The sequence below is a fragment of the Paramisgurnus dabryanus genome, chromosome 5 (assembly GCF_030506205.2).
Source record: "Paramisgurnus dabryanus chromosome 5, PD_genome_1.1, whole genome shotgun sequence".
NCBI lineage: Eukaryota > Metazoa > Chordata > Actinopteri > Cypriniformes > Cobitidae > Paramisgurnus > Paramisgurnus dabryanus.
The window spans coordinates 21,426,085-21,445,373 of record NC_133341.1 but is presented as its reverse complement, the minus strand read 5'-3'; the positions used below and the strand labels follow the sequence as shown (position 1 = coordinate 21,445,373).

At 37.9% G+C, this 19,289-nt stretch overlaps 1 protein-coding gene across 1 annotated transcript; it reads right to left on the bottom strand.

Annotated features, from left to right (window-relative positions):
- Nucleotides 1–17,400: 17,400 nt before the first annotated feature.
- On the bottom strand, nucleotides 17,401–18,433 carry tcima (transcriptional and immune response regulator a). The gene has a single exon (XM_065250291.2). It carries the CDS (start codon nucleotides 18,275–18,277, stop codon nucleotides 17,975–17,977), a length of 303 nt encoding a protein of 100 aa, XP_065106363.1. The 5' UTR covers nucleotides 18,278–18,433; the 3' UTR covers nucleotides 17,401–17,974.
- Nucleotides 18,434–19,289: the final 856 nt, after the last annotated feature.

Sequence of the window (19,289 nt, the reverse complement as noted above, 5' to 3'; positions counted from 1 at the left end):
CAACTGAAATGCAGAACAAGATGAAAAATGTTGTCAACTCCGTACCAATCAAGTTTTGAAGACTCACCATAATCTAGCAGCAAAGAGAAAACGCTTGTTAAATGAGATGTAAAAACTGAAGGAAAACAGAAGCACTATGGGCTCACGTTATCAGTCTCTTCCATTTGACTCACAAAGATAAAGTGATTTCTACTATATGTTTGATTGCACGGTAAGTACATTCTTTATTTATGTGGTTTCGATTTACACAGAGTTTAGAAATCGTTGAGAATCAATGATCACGTCTGGGATCAAGTTTCTGCAGTTTTCCAAGTAGTTATACCCCTACTACAGGAAGCATAAATTATTTTTAAACCATAGGTTTGTGCACATGCATGATTCAGTTTTAAACTATCAGGCAAAACTATAAAGCTAATGAAAATGTCAATGCATGTAACCTGCAAGTAAAGCATACTTTGTAGATTTCCCTTTTGTTCCAAAATTCCTGATATGTTAGACATCCAGCAAAAATAAATCATTCAAGAGGAATTAAAGCATACATACTGTGTTGACTTTTCCCTCTCCAACAATAGAAACAATTGATCCCACAGAACAAAAATATTCCACTGATGCATGACTTGGATTCTTTTATTTGAAGTCTAAAGTTATTTTATTATCAAATATACCTTTCTGTTATAACAAGTAAAAATATAAATAAACAATGTTATTGATTACTGAAATGTTATTTATTTTTAAGGGGGAAAAGCTGTCAAATAAATACTATACAATTAGTCTCTGATGCCAGTGCTTTACTGTAAATGAAAAACAAGAAAAATACAGAAATATACTGTGTATTTTATTTTTACGGTAGTGAACTGTAAAGTAATTCCTGCTAGTGCTGCCAGTATTTAAGCAATACTTTTCAGCAAAACAATTGTAGATTTCACTTTTATCCATCCGGCAAATAAATCTTGTTGAAGCTATAGACATCCAATAGGAATAAAAAGCATGCTGGGAGTGTTAGTTTCTTCTCTCTACATAGGAACGATTGATTTGTGGCTTTTCAAAATTTAAATAATGGATGGATCTGGCAGTCAATAGCGCACGGCCATTAATCTTGATTTGTGTGCTGTAGGGTCCCGTCTGGCTGCACTGCACATTATTCTCGGCGGCACCCAATCAACGGAGCATTTTACACTAAATTCCAAAAGTACCAGTGACTCTCCAGAGAAACAGGAACTTTAACACTTCATCTCATAGATTTATGCCTAGTGCTTGCCCCAAAAGCAACAAATTTAATAGATATCTTTCAAAAATCTGACAGCATGCCTTCGGTGAGCCAAGTAATCTGTGTGTATTTTACAGATTTTCATATCATTTGCCTCTACACAGTTTATGATCCTTACTGTATATAAAGTTCACATTGCTCGCATTTACATCCAACAACAATCTGAAATGGCAGTAATATGCACTTGATCATCTGAGACACAGTTGTTTGGAAACAGATTAGTCAAATTTTTTGACAAGATTAATGACAAACTATTGAAAATCTGCCATGATCGGAGTTATTTAAAAGGGCTGTTGTCTGGGTCAAATAAATTCACGAGTCTCTGTAGTAAAATGCAATACTGAAAAGCTTATGGCAATGTCAAAATGTTTTCTAATCAGAGTTTAAACTAAAAATACATTTTTAGAATTTTTAAGACTATTACTGAAGATAACAGAATGTAACACCACAATTTATTTCATAAATTAATAGAGCATATGCATATGAGTTCAAATGTGGCTGAAAGCCATTATGCTTAATATCATAATCAAAAGATCATTTTCATTAACTGAGACATTAAAGCAAAATGACACAGAATGTTATATAGTTATATCATGTTATATAGTTTTTTAATTAAAATCATATAAAGTCAATTATTGTGATTAACTGCAAACAGCAGATTGTACATGCAGGTCTCACTGGAACCAGTGTCACACAGTTATTATGGTTATGGTTATTATGGTAACCAAAGGTGATGATTTTAGACATGTAATGTCAACTTTTCTTTTTTGTTGAGATTTGCTTTGCTTGTTTGTTTGTTTGTTTGTTTGTTTGTTTGTTTTGTTGCCTCAAGGCTGTCTGTAATTTTTTTGGCCACTAATACACTAAAAATGCACAAGCAAACAGTTTTTCCCATAATGATTTTGTGTCAACCTTTTGTTTTCCCTTTGTGGAGCGTTGGCTTGTAGGTAATACAGCCACAGTCAAAGACATTTTGGAAACCTAGAGTGAAATAGAGACACAAAGGAAATGAACGAGTGAGATAGGGACAAAGAGACAGAGAGAGCAAGAGAGAGAGAGTCAGAAAGAGACAAAGAGTTGTAAATGTAACTCCTTTACAGGATCATTGTACCTGACATTTCATCAATCCTAAAAAATTCAAATGCTCAAACCCTGATTTATCAAGGACTTTGCTGCCGTAACATGGCTGCAGGAGGCAAATGATATTACGCAGCGCCTGAAAATATGCAGCAAAGTCCTTGCTTATTATGCGGGAATGAAAGTATAATCCTATAGCCATATCGGCCTAGAAAATCGCAACTTTACATTTTCTCTCGTTCTTAGTAGGCCTACACAATGTAACTACAGAAGAGTCAAGTTTTAAATAGGAAAAATATCAAAACTCTTTGGTTATTTTTGAGCGTGATGCTAATGGTCTAATCAGATTTAATGGAATATGCTAAGCTAGGCTAAAAGTGGTACTGCCAGACCCGGAGATCAGCTGAATGGAATCCAAAACGGTAAAAATCAAATGTTTAACTCCACAGGAGCTGGAAAATGAGCATATTTTTTTTAAAAAGTGGAGTGTCGCTTTAAGCAAGAGTCTTTTTTGTCCGTTTGCTTGTTGATTTTTTTTATCTATGTATTTGGGCCGCACATAGTGATGTCAAAAGGAATCATTAAATGAGTTAACAGCCTGTGGCCAGCAGGGCCCCAAGCAATTGCTTTGTGTTACTATTATTTTAAAAAACAACACTCAGTTTCAGGATCAGTTACACAAATATGAATCATTTAAGATGGTTTATACAAAGTTTTTGATCATGCATAGAATAGTCTAAGCTGGTAAAACAAAAACAGGGAAGATGGATGGATGGATAGATGAATAAACAGATTCATGCTACAATGTTTTCACATTCCCATGTGGGGTTTCATTGTGTTTCATGTTTTAGTGCACCCTGAAAAACAACAATTATATATGCATGCAATTTACTGCTGTGCCACTCTCTGATACATTAGCTTTCTGTGACCGCTGGATATTGTCAGGTATCAGGCCCTGAGGAAAACATCTACCCTGTTGCCTTTGTTCAACACTCTCATGCTGAAAGGCTGAACATCAAAGCTAGTCAGAATAAAAGATTGAGGTTACATACACACACTAGATAGCATTCTAACACATTATCACGTATCAATAATGGTTAAGTAAAATATGCACAAACTCAACCACTGGATTTAAATGAATCTATGCTGGATTGTTTCAACCTAAAATGCTTTGTTATTTCAACCCATGCTTGAGTTTCTATGACATTTTACAAGTCTCACACTGCAGGAGTCTCACGTGGCACCACACATAGCATGATATCTGTTGTTGATATGGTGAACTAATGAAAGTGGGTGTGAAGATGTGGGTGGTATTAGAGTGTCCTGATTGGCTAACCTGGACCAGGAGGAGGATGTACAACTATGTGTCGTTGCTGAGGGCAACAGGAAGCTGAGGTTAATGGTAAGAGACAGATGGACTGGGGGCTGAACGGTTACATTACTGCAGTGCTGAAAGTGAAATGAGGTTAAACTGAATGTTTGGTGAAATTTGTATATGACTGACTATCATCTATCTTTTGTGTCAAAGCCCACAACGCATAGAGACCCAAGATATGGTCTTGCAATCAACAAGCATATGTAAAGACAGACCCAAATTTGATAAAATTTAGAAATAAGGCTCTTCGGTTACCTTATCCAAAACATTTCAATTAAAACTCAAAAATCAACTATTTTTTGTTTGAAACTAATGTATTCTATACTATATGTACTATATACTAATGTGTTTATTGTTAATAAATTAACAAATGTATTAAACCACATATCAGTTCAAGCAGTGTTGTACATTCGAGGATTGGCCACAAGGTGGTGCCCCGAGAAAGCTAATTCACCGTTTTGGCTTCTTTCTCAGCAAAATGAGTTTTTGAGATTTTTTTAAATAGACTATATATTTTATATTAAAGACTGTATGCAATCGTACAAAAATTTTGCCTGGAAAATGTTTGCTTATTTTGAGATTCACAAGACTTATGTGATTCATTTCTACAAACGAAATGAAACAATCCAATTAATTTCAAACATAATCGTAACTAATTCATTTGCAAGTTATTTCTCTCGACAGGGCAATTGCCGGACAATTTTATGAAACAAAGTTTTTAAAAATCTTCAAAAACTGTTTTTCTTTTATTGATAACGATACCAATTTTGTTTTGTGTCATGCACAATTCATGCGTTATATTCATTAACCACTAGATGGCGCCCACACCCTTTGGACACAAGGAATAAATTAAAAACCGCAAAAAGAAGGAACAGAGTTTGTGTTAGTAACGTGGACTGTAATTTACACATACAGTAGTTTAATTTAATTTAATTTAATTTAACATGAATCAATGTGTTTACAGTTTTTGCCTATTGCTTACACACTAAATCCGAATGCTTAGACCAAAGCCTCAATACCTAAACTTCTTGTAGCATATGCTTAAACACAGTGTAACCATAGCTTAAACACATTGTCAACTTTGCACTTTGTTTGCAATTCTGTAGCACACTTATTGCGAAACACTACACACGTTTTCTTACATTAGACACATTTTTCACAAACGAAATCACCTATTATCATTGGGAAAACACTCTGTTCAAAATCCAAAAGTCATCTGGCAATTATAGGCACTTACATACACACCTGAATACACTTGTACAGAAAACAGAACACCAATCGGTCTGAGTCTTAGCACTACAAATAGGCCTCAGATAAGACATTCTGAGAACTTTGCAAGCATGGAGGCAATGCGAGTAAGAGTAAGAGGAGGACAAAGAGAGAGAGGAGTTGGACGTGGATGTGAACATGGAAGAGGACAAAGACGAGGACCAGTGCGGAGACGTGTATCGGATGACATCATGGCCTATCTATGAGGGAGGCTGGGCAAAGAGTCCACCCTAACCTCAGTCGCTACACAGTAGCGTCAATACTAAGAACATTCCGACTGGAGAACAGGTATATCTTCAAGTTTCTACTCCTGTACCTACTGTATGTGTCACATGATTCTGTATCATATTACAGTATTACTGTACAGTACTATTCAAAAATGAATGTAAAGGAGTATCATTGTAATGTTACAATGAGGTGGGATCCATCCAAGGGTGGATTAGGCACACAAGACGATATTTTCCCCGATGCCTAGCCCGCGAGGACATCGCCTGTGATGTCGACGAGGTCTTGTGCCCAGATACGAACAGAGGGAGGGATCCATAAGACCCCCAGGCCCCCACCACACACATACATGCGCACACAAACACAAAACAAGTGTGTTTTTCCCCACAATAGCAGTTTATCCAGTATTTGTTTTGTTTTTTATTTTTGTTTTGTGGCTAAATGTGATGACTTGTGGCTCTATTTTTCTTTATTCCTTTAAGAATGTTTTTTTTTTGGGGTAAAAACTCTTGTTTGATTACTGAATAAATTTAAACAAATAAATATATCTTTAAATAAATCTACTTTTGAGTTTTACTAAAGACTGAGTCTAAGAAAATTACGATAAAAATAAAACCACAAAGGGTGCAGTGTTATATATATAAAGCGGATTAGTGTGTTGCTGGTGATATGAAAGAGTAATTCAAATGGTGCTTGTGTGTATGGTTTTGTTACAAGAATTTCATTTTTAGAAAGGAGTGCTAAGTTTTGATTGCAGTGTTTCATTTTGGCATGGATGTGAGTTGTTAATCTCCAAGTGCTATGTCTGTGTGGCTTGTGTGTAGAATTTTGACATAATGAGCCAAATTTTGCAAAAAGTGTGTAAGCAATAGGCAAAAACTGTAAAAGACCTATGCAAACATAATCATTATAAAAATAGACAATAATGTCATCAGAACACTCAAAAATCACCCAGACGTCGTAGATTAATGTGCGAAGGTGATTGCTATTTAAAGGATTTATGCAATGTAACAGGCTACTTATTTTAGAAGACATATTTACATAAGTTTTCTTATATTTAGAAATATTTTCTCAAAATTTTCCTATTCCTGATTCATAGTTCAAGACAGACCTTAAGCACATGCTTAATGTAATCTGAGGTAAGTAGATATGTGTCATGTCAGAGACTTTAATATTAATATTTTTTCTGTCCTCTAATCATCCTGAAACCTTTACACTTTTGTTAAATAATTAAGTATAATTATTAAGCCATTTTCCTCATGGACTGGTCATCAAAGTCTGCAAATCCTGACACACACACACACACAAGCTGCAAGCAAGCTGAATATGCTTAGCAGACACCACGTGCCTGACCTTAGCTGAAGAAGCAGTAGTCAACAGAAACAAGTAGCTTTTGTTTTTCTGGCACATTTAGTCTGTTATAGGCTACATAAAAACAGCTGAACAGATGATAAATAATCTTAAGGACAGTAGCTTTTTTGGCAAAAAGCTGCATGCTTTCAAACAACCAGTTTTTATACCCTGTCTGAAGGACTTTTCACATTCTGTGTATTTATCTCAAAATTCAGGGTATTTAATTCAAGGCCATTAGAAACAGGTTAAAATAAATGTAAATAATAAATTATCAGGTAAATAATAAATTATCAACTGTGGCACATACAGCATTTTCTACAGATCAACAGATAGTTGAAATGTGTGAATCAATTAAGTGTTTAGCAGAAGACTACAATGTACTCTGTATGACAGTTACCTTAACTCACAGCCTGATGCTTTAAGATACAAAATCTGCTAAAGTGATCCAGGGTGGGTCTTAACTTACAAAAAATCTTTAATAACCTTTATATATGAAAACTTAGAGATGATTCCAAGTCAGCCAATCAGAATCCAGCAAGCAGAGCTTGAGGTTATTCCAGGTGACCTACAGTCAGCTAAGCAAATTACAGTTTTGAACAAACTCTATAACATATAGGCCAACCCAATTTTGTTTATGATTTACATCATCAGGTGAAATGATCTAGTTCAGGTTGTGTGAAGAAGTGTTGACAATGCTGTGCTCGGACAGCTGAGCTGCTTATTGGCATTGGATACCAGGTGTCAATGTTAAGCCCACATGCGCTCTCTCCTCACCTGTGTGAGCCGGCTATGGTTAAGCTGAACAGGTTTGAGACTGGTTCTGCTACAGGCCTGACGCACACAGACTGTTTGTTTCTTGTATTTCTGTTGCTCACACTAACCCGCATGGACATACTAGAAAAACAAAGGCAGATGCCTTAGATGTCTCCAAAACTGTCATTGGGTGGTTGAAGTCGGGTCTGTTATTTTGACACTTGATCGCTTCTGTTAGTGTTATCTATTATAACACAGAGAATAAAAGGCAGGGGGTTGTTATGCTGGAACTTTTGCCAAGGACAAACTAAAACAAGACACCACACATTGTTTCACAATCAGTATTGTTATTGTGAGTGATAAAAGAGTAAAGTTCTGTTTATTGTAACCAAAAAAACTTTTATTTTTGGTTTTGGCTAGAAATTATATATCTGTGGCCAGAACTGGAAGGATATTTAGACAAGCATGTAAAAACAACTTTTTACCTATTAATGCACTTTTCAACCCATGGTTAGGTAAAATATGGATAGACCCAGCATAGGTTTGGCCTACTTTAATGGTTGGGTTTGTCAGCATTTCTAGCAAACACTCATTGGTCAGTTAATATCATTTATTATGCTATAGCAAAACTAACTTTTCACTTCTCAAGCAAGAATTAAACTAGAAATTGAAGGTGCTTATGATTTTTATCATAAAGTTTTCTTTCCAGAAATTGTATTTCATAGTTCAATTTCAAACATCTTTAACTGTAAAAAAAATTTATATTAATGAATTAAATAAAAATTAGGATTTGGTCAGCTTGTGCCTATTTAGGTCACTTTTCACATCACAGTTTCTCTGGTTTCACTTCTTAAAAGGTCACCATCATAATCTTCCAGCTGCAGTGGACATACTTGTAACATATACTGTACCACTGCTGGATTTTTTTATTGCACACTCTCTTTAAGAAAGGTACAAGAAAAGTCGCAGGGGCGTTACCTAAAAGTTGCATATTCATGGGTGCACATCTGTACCAAAATGGTACATGGGACCTTTTTACCATCCCAGTGACAATTTTTGTACTTTGTTTCTGAGAGTGTAAATATGGACTTGAAGAATGTCACCTACATCATTGGGATTTGCCATTTTTCCTTGCACTATGTTTAGGGTGACCATACGTGCCATTCTTCCCAGATGTGTCCTGGCCAAGATTTCGGGTGCATCTTCCGGAACTTGTATTTGTCGACCGCACACATCATCAAGGTTCTCGCATCTGAGTTAAAAACATAAGACATACAATCGTAGTTTAATTCTTACCCAGTGGCGGCTGTTGACTCCTTTTTTCGAGGGCACTCGATGCGACGTTTGTCACAACATGTATGTAGCCCGTCATGTGTGTGGTTCCTTTTTTCAAAATATGTGTTCTGTGCGTTGAGTGAACCTATGTGCATCCCGTATCTTGTCAAAATAAGTGCCTGCTGCAGATGCGTCTAAAGGGTTTATGATTAAAGAGACGCTCGGGTTTGCCAGATACTCCCATAATCTCATGCGTAATCAGAGTTTACTGTTAAGTGAGTGTCCTGCGGGTATTTTGTGAACGTAAGCGTCTAATAAATGGTTTTGACGCGTGTGTAGCAGGCACTTATTTTGAAAAAAAACACATGATGCACATTGTTTACATGATGCAACAAACACATATTTTGAAAACGCAAGCACCACACATGACTCTCCAAACACTTATTTTAAATTTGCGCCCCTCGGAAGAGCAGTCACGAGCCGCCACGGTTCTTAAAATGTAATGATTGCTTTTCTGAAATAGAACCTGAAATAATAAATCTCAATGACGTATGTGGTCAACAAATATGACTTCCGGAAGACACACTCGAAATCCTGGCCAGGACACGTTCGTGCAGAATGGCACGTACTGTATGGTCACCTTAACTATGTTAAACACGTTACCATCACCAAGTTTTACGCCTCCACCCATTGGAACATCAAAGTGAAGTGTTGTTAAGCCCTCAAAACATCTTTTGGAGCCATCATACAGTTTGCATGCACTGACCCAGTATTACACAAACACACACACACCAGACCGTATTTGTCTCTTTAAGAAAAACAGATCGAGAGTCAGTGACATAAGACAGCGCAGAGATAAAAAAAGAAATAGGAATAAAACATAAATAATAAAAAACCTGCCAGTGTTACTTAAAATAAATCACAGCTTATGCACAGTTAAAGATTGTGTACAAAATTCAGACAAACATGTAAGACAGTCTGAGTGGGAGTTCATACAGATGAGTAACTCAAGTTTAGTGACAACGATAGCATCTTTTCAAGGACATACCAAACGGCCAAGCACTTCACAAAGGCAAGCTCACAATAGCAGACATAATTTATGACAGCTCTTCTCGGTAATGTAATCATAATGGCTTTACCTGTTAAAGCTCCTAGCCTCCTACTCTATAACAATGACTCTTCCTTGTAACTCAGTCTGATAGGATCTTTTATAGGAAGCATTAACTGCACTTTGCAATGGCGGAAGACTGAACTGGAAAAAGGGGCCTGGTCCCTGAATCCTTCACTTCCTGCTGTTAGACATCTAAGGTTGCAAGAAACCATACAGAGTATCAGAAACTTAAATAAACGTAATTTCCCGTTTTTCCGGTCATTAACAAATTCTACAGAGACTGACAATGCCATGTTGAAACCATTGACAATTTAACATTAGTGTTCTGTTTCCCATGAAATATGACAGATTCACAGGCTCATAGAGAAATAAAAAGGCCTGTCACTATAATATTTAATGTTTTAACTGATACAAATTAATATTGTACCTCTCTAATTAAAGGAACAGTATGTAGGATTGTGGTCAAAACTGGTACTGCAATCACAAAACTGGTGGCCAATACACAACATGACAACATAAACATCAGTTGAGGGCTGCAACTCCACTTTTTAAATGACAATATCCTGGCCAGACCACTGTTGTGAGTGATATAAGTATTTGAAATGAAAATGATTTCTTAATGTCTAGTGACATATCAGGGCAATTTTATGATGAATTAATATACATTTCTTACATACTGTTCCTTTAAATGTTAGTAAATTAATTTAAATACCATATAAAGATTTTTCGAGGGCGCTAGATGAAAAGTTCATCACAACATGTATGTTGCCCATTATGTGTATGGTTCGTAATTTCAAAATATGTGTTCTGCGCATCGAGTTATCCTATGTGCATAACGTGTCTTGTCAAAATAAGTGCCTGCTGCAGACGCGTCTAAAGGGTTTATGATAAAAAAGACGCTTGCGTTTGCCAGATACTCGCATAACCTCATCCCTAATCAGTAGGGGTGTCAACAATAATCGATTCGGCAATGCATCGCAATGCGGGCATGCACGATTCAGCATCGATGCAGCAAAGTGCCATAATCGATTATGTATGTCACTGTTTATTTTCTGGCTTCGAGTGGACAATAAAGTTGTTTCAATTACTTCCGGGGGCATAACAACAACAATCAAGATGGCTGAGGCGGAGAGAGATGACAGTAATAGACGGGTAAATAAAAACGCACCCTTTTCCATGGAAACTGGACATATGGGCACATTTCGGATTCTACGAAGTTAATGGGCAACTAGACAAGACTTACGCTGTGTGTAAATTCTCATCTCAGGTATATAATTGTCATTGTCTTAAAGCTGCTAAGCTTCCGTTTTTGTTGAGAATAGTTGCACTTGCCTTGTTGTGTACAGTAGAATTCTGATGCATCACAATGCATCGTAGAATCGAATTGAATTGAATCGTTACCTGATGAATCGTAATTGAATCGAATTGTGGGGACAGTGCCAATGCACACCCCTACTAATCAGTGTTTAAGGAAGTGTCTTGCGTGTATTTTGTGAACGTCGTGAGTGTCTCTTTTATCAAAAACGGTTTTGACGCACGTGCAGCAGGCACTTATTTTGACAAAACACGTGATGCACATGGTTCACATGTCGCAACAAACACATCTTTTGAAAACACGAGCAACACACGACACTCGGAACACTTATTTTGAATTTGCGCCCCTTGGATGAGCAGTCACGAGCCCCCACTGAAAAAAAGGACATGAAAGTACAAAAGTAGTCACTGGGGCGGTACCTTTTCAAAAAGTACACTTTTGTACTTAAAAGGTACACGTTGCTACCTTAGAGGTGAGTACTGGAACCTTAAAGGTACATATATGTAACTAAATGGTACATTTTTAAAAGGTACAAAGTTACTGATCTTTTGTACCTTTTTCTGAGAGTGTACAGTAACAATGGGCTTATCAAAAAAAAATGGCTTATCCACTGTTGTTCACTGTCCCTGTAGAAGTACTTTAATCTAAATCCTTGTAAATCTTTAATATTTCCACACAGAGACGTACAACCTTTGCTGATGAGTGTGGCTATATTCCCTCCTAGCTAATTTTTGATTGGTTAAACCAATCCAACATATTCCAACACTCCCCAGTCTCCTCGATATAACCATCCATGTATAAACGTTATTTGTCTCAATAAATGAAGCAAATAAATATGTAGCACTTCCTTTTTTGTTTCTAAAGCACCTCTCCTCACAATCAACAGCACTCCAAAATTACCCAGGAGAATAAATAAATAAGCAAAGAAATGGATATATAAATAGGTGGCTTGTGGTACTATTGTGTGGTACAAGAGGGTTTCCTCCTCAACACCTGCAGAGAGAAAAAGGACGTATAGGGAGTGGGCCGAGAGGTGGAGAGGCGAACAGGACAAAGGAGAGGAGGGTTCGAACAATGGCAAGGCCGGCCAGTGGAACTGCAACGAGACAGTGTGTCTGCAGACCGCGACAGACGCCCTGCCCTGAGAGGCAGCCAAAAGAGCCACACAGGAAGAGGCTTCACTCCTCTGTCCAGAACAGACACGACAAGGCAAAAACAATAGAGAAATGCTCCCCTCCAGAGAGAAGTCCATTGAATGATTGAGTCTATCCAAAGTCCAAGAACAACATGGGGTTAAAATGTCAAGTACACAAATATGGGACACTGAATGTACAGAATTGTGCAATGCAAATGACTGACCTATTGTTTACATGCATTTGGTAAACGGATGTATCCAATGTGACTTACAGTCATTCGAAGCCATACATCTTTTAAGTGCACAGATTCTGTAATCCCAAATGGGCATGTAATCCCAAAATTGACAAATATTTAATGATATACTTTATATATATTATATAAAAGTTCCCATATGTGCACATGTTATACAGAAATGTATTATTAAAGCTTTAGATAAGCTGATTTTGACATCTACATTTACTAAAACTATGTCAGGAATTTGTTCATGTTTGTATCTTCATTCTTAAAAACAAATTTATACTTAGCAATAACCATTAATCAACTCATCACTTGTTATCGAGCCATGCCTACAGGAAGATAAATTGCAGAAATATGGTTGAAATGTCCCAAATATTTTGCATGGGATGTGACCTTTCAGTCTGTGAGTGAGCATAGCTGATCTCGAGTGATGCAAGGAGGTCAACTACATCGTGTGCTGCTGACGCACCACATTTGCAAATGTTGGAAACAGATACAAACAAACACACAAAGATTGAATTCATCCACTGTTAACAATAAGCATTTTATCACGGAAATGGGTAACCCTCACCCAGCAGAATTGTATTGACGTGCAAAAAAGTGTGTGGTTGAAAAAACTGAAAAAGTAAATGTCCACATGCATAACGGAAAACAGTTTGAACATGCCACTTAACGTCTGTGCACGTTCATAATCCCTTCTTTCCTGTAAAGCGGCCATACTCATCCTGTCTGACGTCTTTTTAATGATCACAGTACTGTTGATGTTTTCCTGTCAACTTTTTTCCTGAAATCAGCATCACCATTACTTTAACAATAGTGAATAAAGAAACATAGGGATAGTGTAAAATGAACATTTTGTGATTTCATCACTTAGTTTGCCAGTTGTTTTTTAACACATCAGTGATCAGAGGGTTTGGTAACAAAAAAGAGAGTATATTATATAGTGTACAGTATAGTATATAATGTTGAATAAACATGACAAAAAATTGTCCTAGCTGTCACTGGGGCAGTACCCTTAAAAAGGTCCTATAATGTACCATGTACACTCACCTAAAGGATTATTAGGAACACCTGTTAAATTTCTCATTAATGCAATTATCTAATTAACCAATCACATGGCAGTTGCTTCAATGCACTTAGGGGTGTGGTCCTGGTCAAGACAATCTCCTGAACTCCAAACTAAATGTCAGAATGGGAAAAAATGGGATTTAAGCAATTTTGAGCATGGCATGGTTGTTGATGCCAGACGGGCCGGTCTGAGTATTTCACAATCTGCTCAGTTACTGGGATTTTCACACACAACCATTTCTAGGGTTTACAGAGAATGCCGTGAAAAGGGAAAAACATCCAGTATGCGGCAGTCCTGTGGGCGAAAATGCCTTGTTGATGCTAGAGGTCAGAGGAGAATGGGCCGACTGATTTAAGCTGATAGAAGAGCAACTTTGACTGAAATAACCACTCGTTACAACCAAGGTATGCAGCAAAGCATTTGTGAAGCCACAACACACACAACCTTGAGGCAGATGGGCTACAACAGAAGAAGACCACACCGGGTACCACTTATCTCCACTACAAACTGGAAAAAGAGGCTACAATTTGCACAAGCTCACCAAAATTGGACAGTGCAGGCTGGTGGTGGTGGTGTAATGGTGTGGGAGATGTTTTCTTGTCACACTTTATTCCTCGTAGTACCAATTGGGCTTCGTTTAAATGCCACGGCTTACCTGAGCATTGTTTCTGACCATGTCCATCCCTTTATGACCACCAGCAGGATAATGCACCATGTCACAAAGCTCGAATCATTTTAAATTGGTTTCTTGAACATGACAATGAGTTCACTGTACTAAAATGGCCTCCACAGTCACCAGATCTCAACCCAATAGAGCATCTTTGGGATGTGGTGGAAAGGAAGCTTCGTGCCCTGGATGTGCATCCCACAAGTCTCCATCAACTGCAAGATGCTATCCTATTAATATTGGACAACATTTCTAAAGAATGCTTTCAGCACCTTGTTGAATCAATGCCTCATAGAATAGGCAATACTGAAGGTGAAAGGGGGTCAAACACAGTATTACAGTTTTTTTGAATTGCTCAAACACTAACCCCCAATCTCTGAACCAAATTCATAGTGGCCTAAACCCATTTTTCAAATCATGCACTCTTTTTGCAAAATTCTAAACACAAACTTCTTACTAAAACACACATTTCACACTGCAATGCACTTGTTTTATAAATGCTAAACACAGGCAGGCAAAAGTTGAACACAACTAAAACACCGTTATCATCGAGTAAACACAACAACTCACAATTCTACACAGTTTGATTTTGAGTACAAGTGAAATGGTTTTGAAGGAATTGTTTGATTTTGCTAGAAGAGTCAGGGGTTCTGTGAATTTTGTTTAAAATTGGGATTTGTGTTTAAGGTTTTGAGAAAATGAGTGATGGTTTCAAAAAAAGTGTTTTAGCAATTCAGAAAAACTGTAGTATGGAGTTCCTAATAATCCTTTAGGTGAGTGTGTATATATAGATGTGTATACATTTGATACCAATATACATCTGAAGTACTAATATGTACCTCTGAGCTATGCTCTTTAGGTGCAAAGGTGCACTTTAGAATACGAGTGTAGTATATAGTATAGTAAAGTATAGTATAGTATATAGTATAGTACTGTTGAACTATAAAGAATCAGACATTTGAGGTTATTTGAGATCATGTATTAGTCAGCTGGTTTAGTTTGTCTGCTGCTTGGCTGACGTGGGCACCCTGTCTCACCACAATGAAAAGCAGTCTGGTTCTGCTTTATGAAAATCCTATTTCTCTACAAGAGGAAATTAATAACCCCCTAATGATTGTTTTCATATTTCATACGTCATTTCAAGATTCAATTTGAATGCTACACCCAGAGACCTCTCAGCCTGAAGGTGCAACACGGAAATGCAAATGATTTGCACTAAGACTGAAAAACAATAATCCTGTATTTGCATGAGATCTTTGTTTTAAATGTTCTCTGAGTCATTTAAAAATGTGCGAGAAGTCGTTTCCTTGTTCACCTAAATCAACCCCCCCCCCAACTGCCAAACACAACACCACAAGAATTCTTTGTTCCTCTATTTTCTTGTCAGTCACTGAACCAGTTTGTACTGGAGTGGACGGAGTGCCCATGTAAATTGATTAAAGCAAGCATTGCGGTCAATTCAACCGTGCCTGTCTCCGTCACTGTAGTAACACACACACACACACACACACACACACACACACACACACACACACACACACACACACACACACACACACACACACACACACACACACACACACACACACACACACACACATACTGTTGTCACACAATCTGTTCACTTCAAAGTTCACTATCCTAAATTCAGTGAAAGACAGGAAATGGGTGGGCGAGAGAGAGAGGACAATCCTAAGTCAAGCATATCAGTAGACAGACAGGACAATTGGCTAAAATATTTTGCAGCATTGTGTTTGACTGTAAAAGGAAATAAAAACATGGAAATATATGATGACAAGGTGAATAGAAAAATGTGGTTAAATGGAAAGTTGGATGCTGTCAGAGGATTGTAGATTATCTAAACCTCAACCACATTGCAGTGTCTGTTTTTAACAATACTGTGTTGCATATCAAAGTGTTATTAAACTCCCACAGCTGCGCTACTTCAAAGGGTTTTAATAATAGCTCACACTTCAAACAGATTGTAGCAGTCACATAAAGTGTGTTTGTGTGTGTGACCTGGTAATTAACACGTTGGGGCGACCAATTGTCCCCATAAAGATAGGAATACCAGTGTTTTTGGGACCTCGTGGGGACATTTTGATGTCCCCATGAGGAAACAAGCTTATAAATCAAACAGAATGATGTTGTAATGAAAATGTGAAGTATCATAAAGTTTTCTGTGATGGTTGGGGTTAGGGTTTTGTCCCCACAAAACATGGAAAGCAGAATGTGTGTGTGTGTGTGTGTGTGTGTGTGTGTGTGTGTGTGTGTGTGTGTGTGTGTGTGTGTGTGTGTGTGTGTGTGTGTGTGTGTGTGTGTGTGTGTGTGTGTGTGTGTGTATGTGTGTGTGTGTGTGTGTGTGTGTCCACCCACACATTTCCATTTGGCAGGTAAGTATTTACCTGGGAAATTCCCTCCTAAAGGCTATAAAGAAGGGAAAGCCAGGTTTGGGTTGGGCTTTTGCACATTAGACCTCACACGGCAACAAGGTATTAAGATGTCAAATGACGTATTCTCCCGCACCTGAGAACTGGTTTGAACTAGCACAGAGACCGGTCAGAGTATTAAGATTAACAGACTTCCACTGATCTTCCCCATCCTGCTGGCCTAATCCTTAACCATGGCAAAATCTGATGAAACACCTGTATAGGTTTACTAACCACTTATCAATTATTTAAAACTGGGAAAGCTGTTGCTCTGTGGAGCCAGTGACACCGCTGAAAATGCTTTTTCAGATGTTCTTGCAGGACAGTAATATAACTTACACCATCATTGCTAAATCATCTACCTAGGAACTTGTTTCATTCTGGTCTGTAGTGGCTGCAGACAAAGAGGTCTAAATGAAAGTTAACCAGACCTCAAAAACTGCAAGAAAAAAGCAAATGGAAACAAATATTATATTTTAACAAATATATTGCTGATAATTTTGTTTTTGTGCACATTGCTTTATTCTTGGATTCACAGCAAAATCACCAGTGTTAAATGTACACTCCTGGTGTATATATGGGTACCACAAGGTCTGGTGGTACCCATATAAACACCAACAGTGAAGATTTAACACTGGTAATTTGCATTATTATGTTTTTCAAAAACTACTATAACCAGCATTATTGTGACTGTCCAAAAGTCTTGTACAAATTTGCAAGACCCACAACTACAACTTTACAAGACCCATGGTACCTCATCTGCTGACCTCATCTTTTTTTTTTACTCCATCCGTTTATATAGATAGCTTATTTCAAAGGAAGATATAACACAAGGCAAAAATATTTTTTGTTAATTTATTAAATAAATAATATAAAAAATGAATAACAATGCATTAAGTGGTGTTCTCATAACATTGTGAGTTTGTAACAAATACATTAGTAGCCATTAAATGTTACAACAAGCATCACAATATTAAACTGGAAAACAGATAAGGCATTTCAATGTTTATAATAGGCGATAAAACTTCAGCACCGGTCTCCAATCACAGTTCTGGTGCACCAAATGAAATACACCCATAAGGTGTGACAGTACGTGAAGTCCATTTTAGAAAAGTTCTCTTGAGTCTCCATATTCTTATAGTGCATGAGGGGTCCGGGCGCACCGGCATTCCTTCACGTTATTGCCTCTCTCGCGCGCACATCACGAGTCACATAGCCGTCCTTCATCATGTCTTCAAACAAAGCAACCGGAGCAGTGTGCGAGACTTCACAGTTCGTGCCATGTATTGGCTTTTCGAGACTTCCCTTCATCTATCGTCTCTTGCCCATTCTGGACGACTCTTTCATGGCCAGGTTTAAATGCGTCACTGGCACGCGTCTGAATCAACGACCCCGCGTTCAATGCGCGCAGTCAGTCAACGTAGTTTCAGAAATTGACGCACCGCTCCCACGATCTGCAAGAACTTATCCTTCTTCCTTTGCTTGAGGGCCATCAAAGCTTTGGCCGTCTCTTCGGGATCATGCGCATAGGAGAAGATGCTTCTCACTCTCTCCTCGGCTTTCATGTCTCCCGTTTTCTGGAAGAGTCTCATTAGCGCGTCCTGGTTCACGTTGTCGAAGATGTTCGCCACTGCGCGCTTGCGGCTCGCCGTGTCAAACCTGTTGCCACGGATTGACGGGCACACTCGGCGAGATTCAGAGTAAGCGAGCGTCGACATTTTGCCGTGTCGGTTAGTTTTTGTAGCGCTTGAGTCGCCAACTCGACTGAGATGAGCAGCTTTGACGGCTGTGAGAGTAGTGAGGAGTTTAGTGGGACCGCACGCTCTTATAGCGGAGCGATGTCCTCGAGCAGCTTCAGGAATGACATCATCACTGCCGCCTCCTCCCCGTCGGGCTATGAGCCAAACATGCCGTTGGTGTCGGTGGAAATGCCGGTAAATATGGATGACACAACAGAGGAGGAGGATGACTTAATAGTGAGCAAGACTTGTAAGCTTAATTATTATTATATACACAGGCAGTAGCCTACTGCAGCAAACTGCGCAATCGTTAGTTTAAGAAGGTAATTCTTAAAGCACTACAAGTTGTATGTGTTACATAATGTAGATATTTTTTCTTATGGAATTCAAAAAAGGGAACTTTTGAACAATATAGGTTCATGCTTTTAAGAGTCCTGCATATAAAACCAGACACTGGTTTTGTGAACTTACCAACTATATTGCTTGCAAATGTTTATTTTGTTCAAATAGCTACACAACTTTGAATCACTGTCGATTGAAAAGAGATGTTTTTTCGGGCCCAGATGGTGTTGTTATGACATCTACCCGCAGTTGCTAACTTGACATTGCTAACCAGACAAACCCTGTCTTCTTTGTTTTGACCCTGTAAACAAAAGTGTAGTTTGGCACGAATAAGCAAAAGGCTTGAAATCACAAGCACCTCTTAGAGTTTGCTATGGTTATACATAGTGTTCCTATTGTGAACATATTACGGTACTGTAGTGTCATTACATTCTTCATAATTAGTGTCAACATGATGTTGTAACAGATGTCATTAACCTTGTTAACCAATTCTTAAAACAGTACTACAAAACAAACACAGTGACAGCATCCATATAGCTACACATACACAACCTTTTAGCTTAAAAGAGTTCAAAGTCTGTAGTTGATGAAATCTCTTTTATTGTGAGATTGTATCAAACAACACGTGACGGGGCGATCTGATCAAGAC